Source organism: Brachyistius frenatus, unplaced genomic scaffold (genome assembly GCF_029030835.1).
Source record: "Brachyistius frenatus isolate BFR_SWC_R1_liver_20210118 unplaced genomic scaffold, ASM2903083v1 Contig_10, whole genome shotgun sequence".
NCBI classification, from domain to species: Eukaryota; Metazoa; Chordata; class Actinopteri; family Embiotocidae; genus Brachyistius; species Brachyistius frenatus.
Window position 1 is genome coordinate 1,055,965 of NW_027210609.1, and position 14,751 is coordinate 1,070,715.

The 14,751-nt window shown below is 39.8% G+C and overlaps 1 protein-coding gene across 1 annotated transcript in view; it reads right to left on the reverse strand.

The window, feature by feature from the left end:
• Positions 1–14,751, reverse strand: part of uba7 (ubiquitin-like modifier activating enzyme 7) — a 37,053-nt gene that overhangs the window by 15,044 nt on the left and 7,258 nt on the right. Inside the window, exons 16-21 of the mRNA XM_069690746.1 lie at positions 13,485–13,695; positions 11,141–11,215; positions 9,816–10,017; positions 9,636–9,724; positions 6,988–7,080; positions 6,207–6,398 (exon numbers count right to left, since the gene is read on the reverse strand). Coding sequence (XP_069546847.1) covers positions 6,207–6,398; positions 6,988–7,080; positions 9,636–9,724; positions 9,816–10,017; positions 11,141–11,215; positions 13,485–13,695 — 862 coding nt within the window. The remainder of the gene's footprint in view (positions 1–6,206; positions 6,399–6,987; positions 7,081–9,635; positions 9,725–9,815; positions 10,018–11,140; positions 11,216–13,484; positions 13,696–14,751) is intronic.

Sequence of the window (14,751 nt, forward strand, 5' to 3'; positions counted from 1 at the left end):
ATAATCCATTTCATCTGCTTCAGGTCATTTACCATCCACTGAATCCACAAGATGAGGCAAATATTTTCACAGCAGAAAAGGGAAATCAACTTAATGTCACAGTAAACAGGTATCAAAACTAACATATTGTCAATATAATTTTCTAATACTATTTAAACAGACTATACTAAACATAATGTTAAATCTGAAAATGATTTAATTAAATTCAAATTCATTTGTAGCTATTTGAAAGATTGTGAAAATAATTTCTATGTTGCATTTCTGGAGAAAATATAAATTGAGTATAGCCCGAATAATCAATTTGCTAAGCCCCTCCCACTCATGCTCTTCATTTTCACACAGACTATATGCAATTTACAAACATAAATTGTACTTTGATATTTGTTTACGCAAAGTGGTGTTGTGGAGGGTCAATCAATATTTCATTACTTTTCATTCATAGTGAATATTTGAGTTATGAGGAAACAGCAATTTAATTGGCAGTCCTCCAGAAAGATCAGAGGTCAAGGTCAGCTCCAGAGCTGTGCTTCGAAAGCAGGTTGGTATACACTGCTTTGCTGAAGCACCCTTCAGAAAAGTGAAGGCAGCCTTAGTTTTGACACAGGTTTGAACCCTGATTCAGCAGATTAAATTCAGATGTCTAACCATAAACCACCGTATTGTGTGTCTCCTGCCTGTGGACTAAATATGCACAAGATGAGGAAATATGATTGAGAATGATTTAAAAGCAAAACTATGGCATTAATTTGGCTAAATGGAGACTTTGCATGCAAAGTTTATATGCTGTACCATACACTCTACTAAACAAAAGCTATTTTGAAGGGGGTTATCCAAATCATCTCCTGTTTCACTATTTTATCCCTCATCCACTGTCCTCTCTGTGTCTAATGCTACATAAATAAACAACCCGTGCACAAACATAATATTGTCGTTTGCGACACAAAAGGGAAAGGAAAGACCTATAGGGAACTAAAGGACAGCAGTTGCAGAGTAATGCAAAGAACAACATCGGACTTAACAACATAAGACCAACCGAGACAATACCACCAACAAACAAACTCTAGAAAACAACAGAAGGCACAAGCCGTATATGTCGACCACAGATTACTCATTATCCCGTGAGCACTATTCATGTCTGGGTCTTGAGTTACAACCGGCACAATGCCCTCTGTGCTCCTCTGGGAATCCAGAGGGCCTCGGATCAGGTTCACTCTGTTCCTTTACTGGCACAGCCCAAGGAGACCGAAGCAGATTTAACCACGTGAGATAAATCTCCCCCATTGTTGTTCTTTGTCTTTCTTTAAGCCATTCTCTGTCATTTGTGGACAGATGTGCAACCTTCAATTTCGCAAGTGCTCAAGTCACAACATAATTAGCTGCAGGTTTTGTTTTTTTACATGTAAAACAATAAACTACCACCCTGGACTGAATGACCATGTGACTCTTGCTTCTTCCTTATTTATAAATGCACATGAAGGAAATAAGTTGAATGGGAAGTTATGAGAAACAGGGACAGGGGCAGATGAACACAAAATCCCTGCCTCCTGGTGCTCTGCATGCATACAGCAAGATCACGTAGGGCTCTCTGGAAAATCTGGTTTCAATACTTTTCTTCCTGTGAAGGCAGGAAATACACGTCATTTCTGCAGGCAATTAACAAAGAACCAGTGTGAGAATTGACCTACGAGTGGCTTTCTTGAGATCGGGAGTCCAACACTGCTAATTGAATTAGAGACAGAAAGGGGACAGAGGGAGCGTGAAAGGGCATAAAGTTAAGACCAGGGTGAGGAGGATGTGTGCACAGCCATGGAAGAGGGAGTATTTTCATAGCATCCAGCCAGCAGGCAGCCGAACAAAAAAAGTAAAGGCAGCATTCAGTGGTACAGACTGTTGGGTAAGCTGCTGGAGGGACTGAGGATCAAGCTATTTAATACACAGCTGAAACACATCCTGCTCTGTCCTGGCCTCGGGTGATGTTTCTCTGAGGCTGCAGCTCAGTTCCAGCTGCAGGAGCACAACATTCATCAATCTTTGCTGCTCTTGAAAAATCCCTTAATGTCTAAGGAGGTTTTTTTCTGCAATAAGAGCGCATGGACTGTCTACACTGGATGATCTGAGATGAACAAAGGCCCACTTGGTGTACTGCTCCTGTCAAATACTGTGTACAACTACTTGCAATAAAGAGTGCCGCTAAAGAAATTTGAAATTCTTTTGTTTTTGGTCAACCAAGGTTTATCTCAGTGATAAAGTTGATGTGACTAAAGTGTTAGCAAACAGCTGCCTCACAGAAAACCACTTTAGTAGCCATTCGGAGCTTTGCCACTTTCCTGTTTAGCAATGTTTTTGTCTCTAATAACTCCTGATGGAAATAATGATCTCTTTACAAGGGTGGATCAGAAACTTCTCCTGTTGCGAGGGAATGTTGGACAGCACTGTGACGTGCACGGAGCACAGAGAAACTATAACGTTCGTGAGTGAGTACTTTCACACATTCTTTTGTTAGAAGTGGTCCTGGTGGGTCTGCAATTCTTTACGCCCATGAAACTTTTATTATTGGGAACAGAAAGAAGCAGCAGAGAGCCAAATCCCTATCCGGTGAGTAGAGTTGGTACGGAGCGACGATTGTGTTGTTGTTAACGAGAAACTTGTGCATTTTCAATGTTGGAGAACCGAAGTGCCATTGCGTCACATTGCAGCTCATTTGCACTGAATGTTTTTCCTCAAAGCATCACAGTAAAACTCGGTGTCAAGATTGTGACCCTGGGGGACAGATTCAGAGTGCACAACTTTGAGAATGTCTAAGAAAAGCCACCTGACCTGAGGCGCCCTTTTCAGTGTTGGACAGTGACGCTTTGGCCCTTGGAAACACAAATTTCACTTCAAACACCTCTCTAGGCTTATTGCCTTATTACCAGAGGCTTTCCTGAAGCATTTTAAGGGTCTCCGTTACTGATTTCCAGAATTTTATACAAAATTTAATGTGACCCCTGGTCATGTACACGAAAATGTCACAGACACACCCGAGCAGTGCTTACAAAACGATGCATAAGTCGCTGTCTGTCTGCCCCAATAGCAGCAACGCTGCTGTCCTCTCACTAGTTGTTTGCTGTTAGCCAGCGAGCCATTAGCCTGCACACTGCAGCTAACAAGTGCTATGTAAAACAAGTCAGAACCACCAAAATGGCCAGATCCATGCTCTACTGAAAAGCATAAACACAGGGAAAGAAAGTATGCGACAGAGTTGTAGTGTCGGGTGGACAAGGGCAGCCTCCTGTTTGTTGACATACATGTATTACCTTCATGCGGAGTACAGCAGCCGCAGAGGAAAGCCATGGGAACGTCCTATTTTGGAAAACAACCGCATTAAAGCAACAATCTCTGGAAAACGATAAGGATGGCGGGAGAGTGAGCTGTCATTTATTTTACTTAAAGCGTCTGAGAGTAAAACAATAAAGTAGAGCATAGTGCTACACAGCCACGTCAAAAACTCCTTTTCCAAAAGCCTTAAAACACAACAGTCACCTTACCAACAATTTATTTTCTTCCTCTCAGTTGTGACAGTACAGGTTACATTGCAATGAATGCCAAGCTTGTAGCAATGCTGCGATGTGGTACACTCCACTTTGAGCAAACACTGGGTGGGCCACCAATACAACCAGTGAGACGTGAGTATTGTTACTTGATATTAATGAACTGAGACTGATCTCACGAAGGGAGAGATCTAAGTCATTGCAAAAGTAAGCTGAGCTCTTGATACTGCATGTCTGATCAGTGATATTTAACAGCTGCACGTCTGCAGTTGTCTCGAAAGCTGCCGACTAAAACCTCCTCTAATCTTAGATTAGAGATATAAGAGATTATTAATAACAAATATATTGCTTTTTTTCTCCCGCTTTGTCCCTCAGGGTTAATTTCTGCTATTTGAAAAGTGATATATCTACACCCTCAATTGTAATTTACGTGTGTCAGTAGAAAGAATAAGCAGAAACCCTGCCGGGCTTAAAATGTATCCAGGTTTTAAATAGTTTCTTCACCTTATGTTATCCCTTTAACTGGTGACAAAATGTCTAGGCCACAAATCAGATACAGAGACAAGCATTTAGATTCAAAATTTCAATATACTTCAGCCAGGAGCCTGTAGAGACCCTGGACCTTTGGCCCCTGACTGGAATGTGTTTGCACGAACGCTGCATAGTGGAAACAAGTAAGACTGACACTGGATAACTGAGGCTGAAACCTGTGTCAATATGTAGGTACTTGAGAATTGTAATTATAATAACAAAAAAATCTTTATTGATAAGGACCCTGCAAATTAGGACATACATTTTTTTTTTTTTTTGCCAAATGTATACCGAGTGGGAAAATTAACACTTCACACTCACTGGTGGACCAACTATGTAAGTTAATGGGTACGTTGTTATGAACATATCTTTTCTACTTACTAATTAACATATATGCAGTAACAGATATGCCAATAATAAGCTAAAATACTAGATAGTAAAGATAGTAATACTAAACTAGCCATTTTTGGACATTCAAAACATTTACTATAATAAAAACCAAGAGAGTGATCAAAATAACTGAAAGAATTGATGCCATTTGATCCCTAACTTTATCTCAGCATTAATGAAAGCGCAGTTACATATCTATGTGGTTCATGCACTGCATAAAAAAAGGGGAATATATCTGAGAGGAGGTTATCAATCACAATCAAGGTTCCCTACACAATTTTAAACAAACCATGAAGACGAAAGATTTCAATGTTTTCTTTGGCAGACACAAGAGCATCTCCCATGTGGCTGAAGGTTTGGCAGCCAACTATCTTTCTCTCTCTTTCTCACTCTCAGTGAGTGTATAATGCGTGTTCCTCTTTTATGAGTGCTTTCCAATATTAAACGCGAAGATTTGTTTAAAAATGCTAACCCAGAAAATCTGCAAAAAATGTTTTTCCCCTGATGGTATCCTGTTTCTGCTTTGGCTTCTCTGTTAATAGAGAAAAGCTTAAAAGCTGATGATATAGCACTTTAGCCCACGCTGAAGAAGCCCGGGTCTGGAAAATCTAACGTCTGCTCGTCCCTCTGACTAAACGATTCGGCACTTGAATATGCAGCATATACCTCCTCGCTGGGATGAGGTCAGGTACTCTGTCAGTGCGACTGCTTGCAATTAATTACTGACTGCACTGAATGCTCTATGCTGCTTGGGCAATGTTGTGTTTATCCCAGCCAGATTTAGAAGACAGAAAAAAAATATCCAGGTATGTGCAACCATGACCAAGTTTCTGGGCATCAACTGTGAGAACACCAGGATCTTTGAGTCTGAGACCTCAGAACTGTACCGAAAATCACAGCCGCTTCTGTCATCACGGTGGCGTTATATGCAGATGCAGACATTTTGCCTGTAACCAAAGCTGAAACTAGAGCTTCACTGTCTCAGAGCCCCCTGTCACTGCACCCTCACGTTACACATGACACAGTTACCCCACGTGCTGACCCCCTGTGACCTCAGCCTGTCAGGGGTTCAATGCCCTGAGTGGAAAAGCTGACTAGTTTGGATCTAGTATCTGATTACTTCCAGAGGTGAGCTATGGGGACGAGAAGTGCGCCCTGTATGAGGGCAGCAAAATTAAATCTCAAGACTTGACTTGTATTGCAACAAGCTTTTGAATCTGACTGGCAGCCACGTAGTGTTTGTGGTTTAAGGCTTGGCCAATACAACATAACAAACCCAGTGCTGCGTGACTTCCTAAAGCTGGTATAACCGCGAGCGTCAGGGTGGGTGAACCTGACCCTGAAATGACTCTGTCTTAAGAGAATAAACTCTTTCTTTGAATTACAGTTGCTTTGGGCCTAACTGTGCCTTACCTGTGCTGAAATACTCTGAGGATTACACTGAGCCAGCTAAAGACTGAGTTTATATGCAAGAGATTGACTGTTAGTAGTGGGATCTTATGCTGAGGGCACTTACTCATGTCCTAATGCTCTCCACCTAAAGAGGAAGGACATCGATTTACAAAGAACTCCACAGATTTACCCCCGAAGTAGGCAGGCATAAATTATGAGTGTATATACAGTAAGAGTCTGTCCGCCTTATTAAAGTACCTCACTCAGGTCCTATATATGACTGAATGCTTCATAGATCTCGTCCCTAATCCCCCCACAACCACTAACTGAGAATGGCTGTGGTGGTTTCGAGCTGTTACTCACCTCGTAGAGCCGTGGCCGGTTTGGCCGGGACATGACAAAGAGCTGGATGGCCATGTTGATGTAAGCCGAGCGGTAGGAACTGATCTTCTGGTGGCCCTGCACCAGTTTAAAGAGCTCCAGACACATCAAGCCTGCCACGGCGGTTGTTGTGGTCGCTATGGCGGGGATGATGCTTCCAGCAATGAGCTTACTCTGTAAAGGATACAGTGGACATTACTTTAAAATTTTACTGCAGATCATGTAGGGGTGGGCACGTAAATATTTTGGTTCAATAAAATATATATATCAACTTCCTGGTTGATATATTTATGTTAACAACTGTTTTGTAAAAATCCCATACTGTTTAGCAGGGTTAAATGGTGATTAAAGGGCAAAGTTATTCCCAAACGAGAGGCAACATGTGGAAATCTCGCTACAAATACACAAGGCTGCCTATCTTTTGTCTCCCCTCACTCAGTAATCCCCCTCCCGCCACCCTCCATCTGTCTTGGCTGTGTGTCTGCAGCAGCGGCTGGTACAAGGCCTGGCTCAGGTGTCACCTCCCAGGCGACAGGTAAAGTGCTGTGATTAGTTCTGCTCCAGGAACAATAGGTGAGGAGGCTGTTTCTGTGGCTTTAGGGCAGGTGTTTGCAGTGCCAACTAAAAACATGACCCCAAGTGAGGGGGAGCAGTCTGCGGTTCTGTCTTTTTTCTAATCTATACCGCCGCTCAACTCAGCTTCATCCCTCTGATTTTCCTCTATATACTTTACTGTTCACTGAGATTTGATTAGATGATGCACCTGGTGGCGATCCGCTGCAGGGATGTCATAGTTCTCTGCTCTCAGGTTTGATGCAGCAACAATGTAGTCCATGTGGAAGTTACTGTCGTCATCCTATGTCATGTTGAGAAGTGAAAGACACATTAGTTTTGTATAATGTTCAAGGCAAATATATAACTACAAAGAAAAATGTTAGTTTTAAAACTCCACACTACAGATGAACAACATTCAAAATTTCTAAAACATGACGCTATGGGATGCCGATGCCAGATGACCCCCAGTGATGTGATGCTGTTCGCCCTCTTTGAGCTTTGTCTGCTTTGTTTTTGTGTCACTTTTATCACTCTAATAGATGACTTGGTCACCCTATCAGAATGCGGTAGAAATCAGATTTCTGTTGTGATCAACGTGGCCAGTGAGGTCATGTTCTGCTGGTGTGGCTCTACAAAGGCTAGGAAGGCAACTGTCACTCCGGGATGGCTGTAGGGGCTGTGAGGAAGCTCCAAGCGGGCAACCTGATGCCTTTGAAACCCTCCTACACACATTCCATCTATCCACAGCTTGACCAGGGCACGTAGGGATAAAAATGAAGAGAAGGGGGTTTGTGATCTCCGTCCTATTCAAGATGACATTCGATATGTACCTGACTTACCTCATACACCTTCATTACTGCGTCTCCTGAGCGACTGAATGCTTTACCAGAACCTCATCCGGCTGCCTTTGAAAGTCATTTATCTTCTCCAAATTCCTCTAATAACCACTTTTGCAACACAGCAACTGCATCCTTTCTGACTTAAAGCCTTTTGTTGAGCCAGGATACACTATGGTTTTCTTCCAGTGGTTGCCATGGTTTAACTAACGACCTTGCAGCCATTGCTTCTTGTAACCATTTCCATATTAGAGGTTTCAAAGAGGCCTTGTTGCACCCAGCCTCCATGTAGGTAAAGAAAGGGTTTATTTAAAGGTGACAAATATAATTGTTCTCGTCTTTTTTCAATGTTTCCAGAGAAACCGAGGAACTCACTGAACTGTCAGTAGCTCAAGAGGTTTATGGAATAGGTCAGACTCAGAGGACATTTTTCTACCAGAATTAATTTGGTATAACTTAAAATCCTTCTACAATTACTTTATATATATCTAAAAAAAAAAAAAACAGTTTGTATTTATTGAATTTGTTTAATGTTTTACTTAGCTTAAGAAATGTATTTTACTGTTATGATCCCCAAACATATCCACTTTGTTAAGATGTGGATGCTACAAATTAATGTCTATACACCGCTAGAAAAACGGACTATGATTTGACCATAAGTTGTATGATGTCTTGAAGGATTTAGATTTGCGTTTGTTTCAAGTGAAAGGAGGGCTCTCCAGGTCAGCAGGGTGTATGGCTTGATATGTATTCAATTCTGCAGACTGTTTGCTCAATAAACAACAATTAATAACAACACTTTTATCACAGCTGATCTGATTGGCTTATTAAACTTGTGTTCAAAATTGATTTTCATGATGCACAATTCAATTCCTAAAACAATCTTGACACCTTTATTTAAAAGGCATCACCCTGTTGAATCTAACTGATAAAATCTTTGGCAAGGTACTGCAAATTCTTTTTTTTTAATTACATATAATGCCCCAAAATCCACCCTGGCTGTACACCAACTTTTTATGAGTTATTTTTATTGGACACTTAAAGCTAGATGACAGGAAAGGAGGGAGAGAGATGTAAAAACAGTCCCTGATTGGACTCAAACCAAGCACTTTGTGGTTTGTAGCTGGCATCTTGACGGTAAGTTAAGGTGGCACCCTTTTGGACTTTTTACTTCCTTGCAAATAATCAGTGTCATGAAAATTGGCTTGTCTCATATGAATGTGTTTTGTGGCCATGTGGTCCAAAGGGTCACTTACAGTCATGTGAAGTGTTGATGATATTGACATCAAAAAAGAGAACATCTGTTTCTTTTTTTTCAAGTTGTGACTGACTGAGATAAAACAGTTGTTTGGGATATTATTTGAGAATTTATTTGGGAATTTGGGAGTATATCTAGTCAACACCTAACTTTCTAGAAAAGATTAACCTTTAGATGTTAACCAAGCGCTAAACCTGATGTAATGTCCAGACAGAGTGATTGTTGAAGTTGAAGAAACATAGTGTGAAGGAACACGAGCAGAGAATGTGGCAGTGGCTAGATGCACAATGGATGTGTTATAGAGGGTAATCTGAGCTTCAGAGTTCAGAGTGTTCAACTTCAAAGACCTTGTTTGACACGGTTGCAGGCAGTGTGTCTCTGTCCCAAGTTGCTTACTGCACTGTATTTCACCAGAAGTGTGCAGACAGAGTTCTCACATAGAAAAATATCTGTTCCGTGTAAGGTGACTGACTGAACAGTTATTTTTACTATTTCTGAAAAATAGGAAGGACACCTCTAAAATATTGCACCAAGGCACTGTGTGTGAACACACAATACAAGACAGCTCTGTTTCATGAGTGTATTGAGGACCAGCTCAGATTCAGGTCACTGAGGACCCAAAGATGGGGAACAAAAAGACATATTCTGAAAGCATCTATCTGATCTGAGTGTTGCTCCCTGCTAAGCCTCAGTCGCCACTCTGTCACTGTCTGCAGCTTCTGCAGAGTGTGCAGCAGAGGTGTCATTGTACTCTTACCCTACCTTCTCAAAGTCGATGGGGTACATCTGAGTGGAGCATTTCAGAATGGGTGAGGCCAACTTTCCTTTCAGCTCCTGGAATCCGTCTATTTCTGTGGCAAAGACACAGAGAAAGTAAAGATGAGACATGTTGGAAATAAGTGAGGTCATAACATAAAATACCAGAAAGTTAAGCCAACTCACCAGCATCATTACTTTCCTTTTTTTTCTCTTCCTCCATCTCCTCGTCAGTAAGATGAATCTTCACAGAGGACTTGGGGGTGAAAGTTGGTACATGGACTCTCTCTAAGATGTTTCTGATCGAGGTGCAGTCTCTTGTCCCATTGATGCCATAGATTTGCCTGTAGAGGTTAGCTGCTGCCACCACATACTCCACATGGGTAGTCTAAAACACAGTATCCAAATATAAAATTATACAGTTTTCTCAGGACAAAATAATACAGCGTTTGAAAAATGGATTAAACTTGAAAAATAAAAATGGTTGGTTTAAAATGAATCCTGAATTAAGTCCTTACAGTAAACTACAAAAAAGAAATTATTAAAAAATAATTATAAAACCATAAAAAAGACAATATGAAAGGTAGAGAATTAAGGCCAAATTACTTTTCCGTAAAAGAACAGGTAGCTGTAACAATAGTTTTCTATGCACACATAAACACACACGCGCATTGTGTCAGTCATTGCTTCCTAATGTCCAACAGCAATCCATTTAAAAAAAAAATTTAACTTCTCCGCAATTAAGTACAAAGCTGCTTTCAATTCACTGATAATTGAAAGCAGTGACAAGACTCATAATAAATGGGTCGAACCATCTTAGATGGATAGAAGTGTCATCTGAAATGTTGACAATATACTGCAAACATTGGTTTGTTTGTTTTTCTGGCACACAATATCTACTGAATCACATAAATAACATTCATTTGGCCATATTTGAACTGAACTGTAGCCTGTACTTTTTTTTTTTTTAGGTTATTTAGAGTCCGCAGTGGCTAGTTTCATAAAAAATTGTTTGTATTAATATCCTACTACATACCTACTGCATATCTGATCTCCAACTACAATGTCAAGTTTCCCAAATGCTCTCCTTAAAAGATTTTAACAACAAATCACATTTCACACAAATTGAAGGGGAAAAGAAAACTGAAGGGGGGAGAAAGAAACAGAACATTACGCTTCCTTTAGTGATGAGTTTTACGCTGCGCAAATTTAAACTATTGCAAGCTTATTGTCCCTTTTATATCTCTATTGTTACACAGTATGCAGAAAACTACTTGCTTGGTTATCAGGGATGTAAATGTGTGTGGATAAGATTATTATCTGTCTTTTATTGTCCATATACATCTGCAGCTTAGATAAGAATCAGTGATACAGTCAGCGTGAGGAAGAGCCACTATCAGAGCAGATAAAGAAAGACTCACAAATTACTATGGTACTTTTATGTCATTCCCATCTTCTGCGTGTATGTTAGGATTGCTACGGCATGAGGCATAGAGCCAGACTCTACTCACATTGTTAGGGTTAAAGGTCAGTGGGTGAGGGCATCTCTTGGATCCAGACCAAAAGGGTAGACCAGTAGTGGTCACCTAAAGAAAGGCAGAAACAAATGTCTTTTCCACAATGATCGAGAACTGTAAAATCATTGGCGGAACCTAGTTTCTCTTTATACTCTTTATCATATATCATATTCATCAAACTGCTATCCCAGTGCATCAGTAAGTTAACTGATAAAACCTCGCTTGGTCATTTAGTCTTCTGACACAGGAGGCCTACAACCTTCCTGTGGTACAGCCAGACTAATATTGTTATCAGTTGTGTGTTGACTACACAATTTGTGTGTCTGATAAAAGAACAAAGGGGTCTGAGAGCTTTGATGTTGACAAATGGTCCATATGGTGAGAAAGAGAGAGTCTCCTACTGGTGGTGCCAGTTCTCACTGCAGGGGTGCTTTCTATGGCAGCCAAAAGGCACCAACAAGAGAATGAGGCTTCACATGGCTTAGAGGCAGAACAGAGCAACAACAATGATCTGATCTTAAAAAGAAAAGATAACATAGAATTTAAGAACTTATATGGTGCTCTTAAGGCACTCCTAATGTCCTCCTGTTTCTCCCTGAATGTGTCACAAATGGGTATTTGTGAGTAACAAAATGTTAAGGTAAATACAAAATCTGGATTACAGTACCAGCTGTAAATAGCAGTAACTTGTATTCTTGATTATAAAATATAATGCAGTCACGAAAAACAATATCATCTTTTGCTTCCATTTACTATTCCTTTGTAAAAAAAAAAATACTTAAACTTGACATGTGGTGTGGGGAATGAAGAATAGAACTGTCCTGATTTAAATCAATATATTCTTTAACTCTTATTAAAATAATTGATTTCATAATTAAATAATCATTTAGTCAATAAAATGTAAAAAAAAAAACAAGAGAATAAAGAGGAATCAAATTATGTCAGCCACAAATTTTGTCTTAGAAGTTGTTATATATTCTGACTATTAATTTTTTTTTACTGAACAGACAACTTTATAATACAGAAGATTTGATTACAAATATATATCTTCAATTAACTGACTGTATATTTACTACTTTCAGTAATTTTCTTGAGTCCTAATTCTCACTTTTTATAATACATGTGGATGAAGAAAAATGCAACAGAAACACAAAGATAATGTGTTTTTTCCCACAGTGTGAGGCCTTTAAATCTCTTGTCATTTTACATCCATATCCTTCACTGACCTGTCACTTCCTGTAATGTCTAGTTTTACAAGAAGACTTGAGCTTTGTGTGGAGACTCAGATCCATGTAAAATGAAGATGAACCTACATTATATTTGGTTAAAATGGAACCAAAATCCACTGTGCCATGTGTCAAAGTTTAAACACTCATACAGCACCACACTCACTCCTGTGTGAAGGCTGACAACCTGCACACTAGGTGTTACGTCAAATCGTGTGGCCGACTGTGATGCTTATTTATCAGTGTTTGTCTGGTTAGCTTGTGACTGTTAACTGACATTAACTGCTTTATCGTACTTCCTCAGAAAGTCTGTGGTCAAAAGTTATTTTCCAAGAGAACAATGAAACTGTTGCATATGTAACTGGGACAAAGAGAAGTATAGAAGAAAAAGAGAAGTTATAACAACAACTGCCACAGACTCAGTTAATTAATCTTCTGGCAAAAATTATGACATCATTAAAAAAACAACAACACAATAATCCTAAAAGCTGTGTGTTTTTATTAATGTAGTGCCTTTTTTATATTTATATATATATATATATATATATAAATAATTAGGCAGCCATGATTGAGAAGTTTTTGTCAGACTGTTTTTATTAATGTAGTGCCTTTTTTTAAAATAAATAATTAGGCAGCCATGATTGCGAAAGTTTTTGTCAGACGAATTTTTATAACCCTGCAGGAAGGGTAATATAATAATGTTAGAAAGGGGCAGTTGCTGGACTGAGACTGGGGTTAGTGAGGGTCTGTTTGGGTTGACACTGATCCGTGCTCCCCCAGGTGTGACAGCAACATGTGACATCACTCTGTCTGCATGCTTCAACAGATTACAAACCCTTAGAGCCCCATCAGGATTGACTTTCAGTGATTCGGGTTTCAGATGAGGTTAACAGTGGTCTCTGAGCCTGGGGAAACATGCTGTAGTATTTCATGATGTGAAAAACACAAATCTAAATTTCTTTGTGTAAATGCCATACTGTAGTGGTGAATTGATTGACATGCATAGACCTTAGATACGCAGCAGTGCCTCCCTGTGTCCATGAAGACTAACCACACATTTGTGATGTTTGGATTTAGGGAGAGTTGTTATTTTTCTTCTGGTGTAATTTTACCTCTTCAGGAGGGAAACAGTGCAGAAGCTGACGGATATCGTTGTTATAGAGAGTCTCCCATTTGCAACGTGCCCAGCTCACACAGTCTTCCCAGCTCTTTGGACGTTGTCCTCCAGCTCCCATGTCCTCCAGGCTGCTCCACACCCCTCCAAGAATCTCTAGGGCCTCAGCGTCTCCAAGGCCCAGAGTCCGCTCTACAAACCCTGAATCCCTGTTGGAAACAGAGCAGCAATTCCTTTTTAATTCAATGACAGAATTCAGGTCACAGAGGGTAATAATCACTGGCTGTGCAGACAGACAAGACACAACAAGTAAAATCTACAGGTATAATATGTATAGCACACTCTGTAGGTCCAGAATAAAGGCTTTGAGCGTTTTTTCAAAACAGTGCTTGGCTGTCATTTCAACTGTGGAAACATTTGACCGGGAGGGAAAAAATGAGGAAGGTCTGCTGGAAAGAATCACAGAAGTGAATAACTAAACAGATATTTGTGTATTGGCGTGAAGAGTTGTTAGTGACTCAAGAGGGGATTTCTTTGACTCCTGGCTGTGGACTCAGAGACAGAACAAGGAAGTGTTTACTAAGTTTGTAATGTACTGATCAGTGCAACTCTAAAACCCCTGTGCATAGGCAGTTCTTGCACCATTAACATGTGCCAGCTCACCGTACACTACCTGATGCAGTGGAAACAAAAAGGATCTGCCTCCTCTGCATGAAATTACTCCTAAACAAGTTTAAACAGGAGTCATAGATTTGCATCAAGCTGTACGGTTGGGAAATCTAACACATCAAAACTTGACTTGTTCCTTCAATAAGCTTATTAAATAATTTGCTGCACTATGACATGTGGCTGATCAGCTTCATTAAAATGTCCTGAAAGGTTGATTGAACTATAAAGAGGTTTCAAGAAAAAAAAGAGGTGATCAGAGTTTTCCTAAATACATAAACATACTCTTATTTCTACAAATCAGTCTAATATGAGAAACTATAATGGCTGTATAAACTGGCATAGAGAGGTACCATTACGTATCATTCACGATGATATTGCTATCATTTTTAATATGATGAATAAAATCCATAATGTGATAACAAAAATATTCTGATGTGTAATTTCTGTGTAATTTAGAAGAATGGCTGAAAGGTGGAGCAGTTATTTTCAAAAAGGGGGGTGACTTCACTATTGTGTTTACAAAAGGACAGATGTTCAAGTACAACAAACCACAGGGATATGTGATACACAATGTGAATATTTGAAGGCAAACTGTT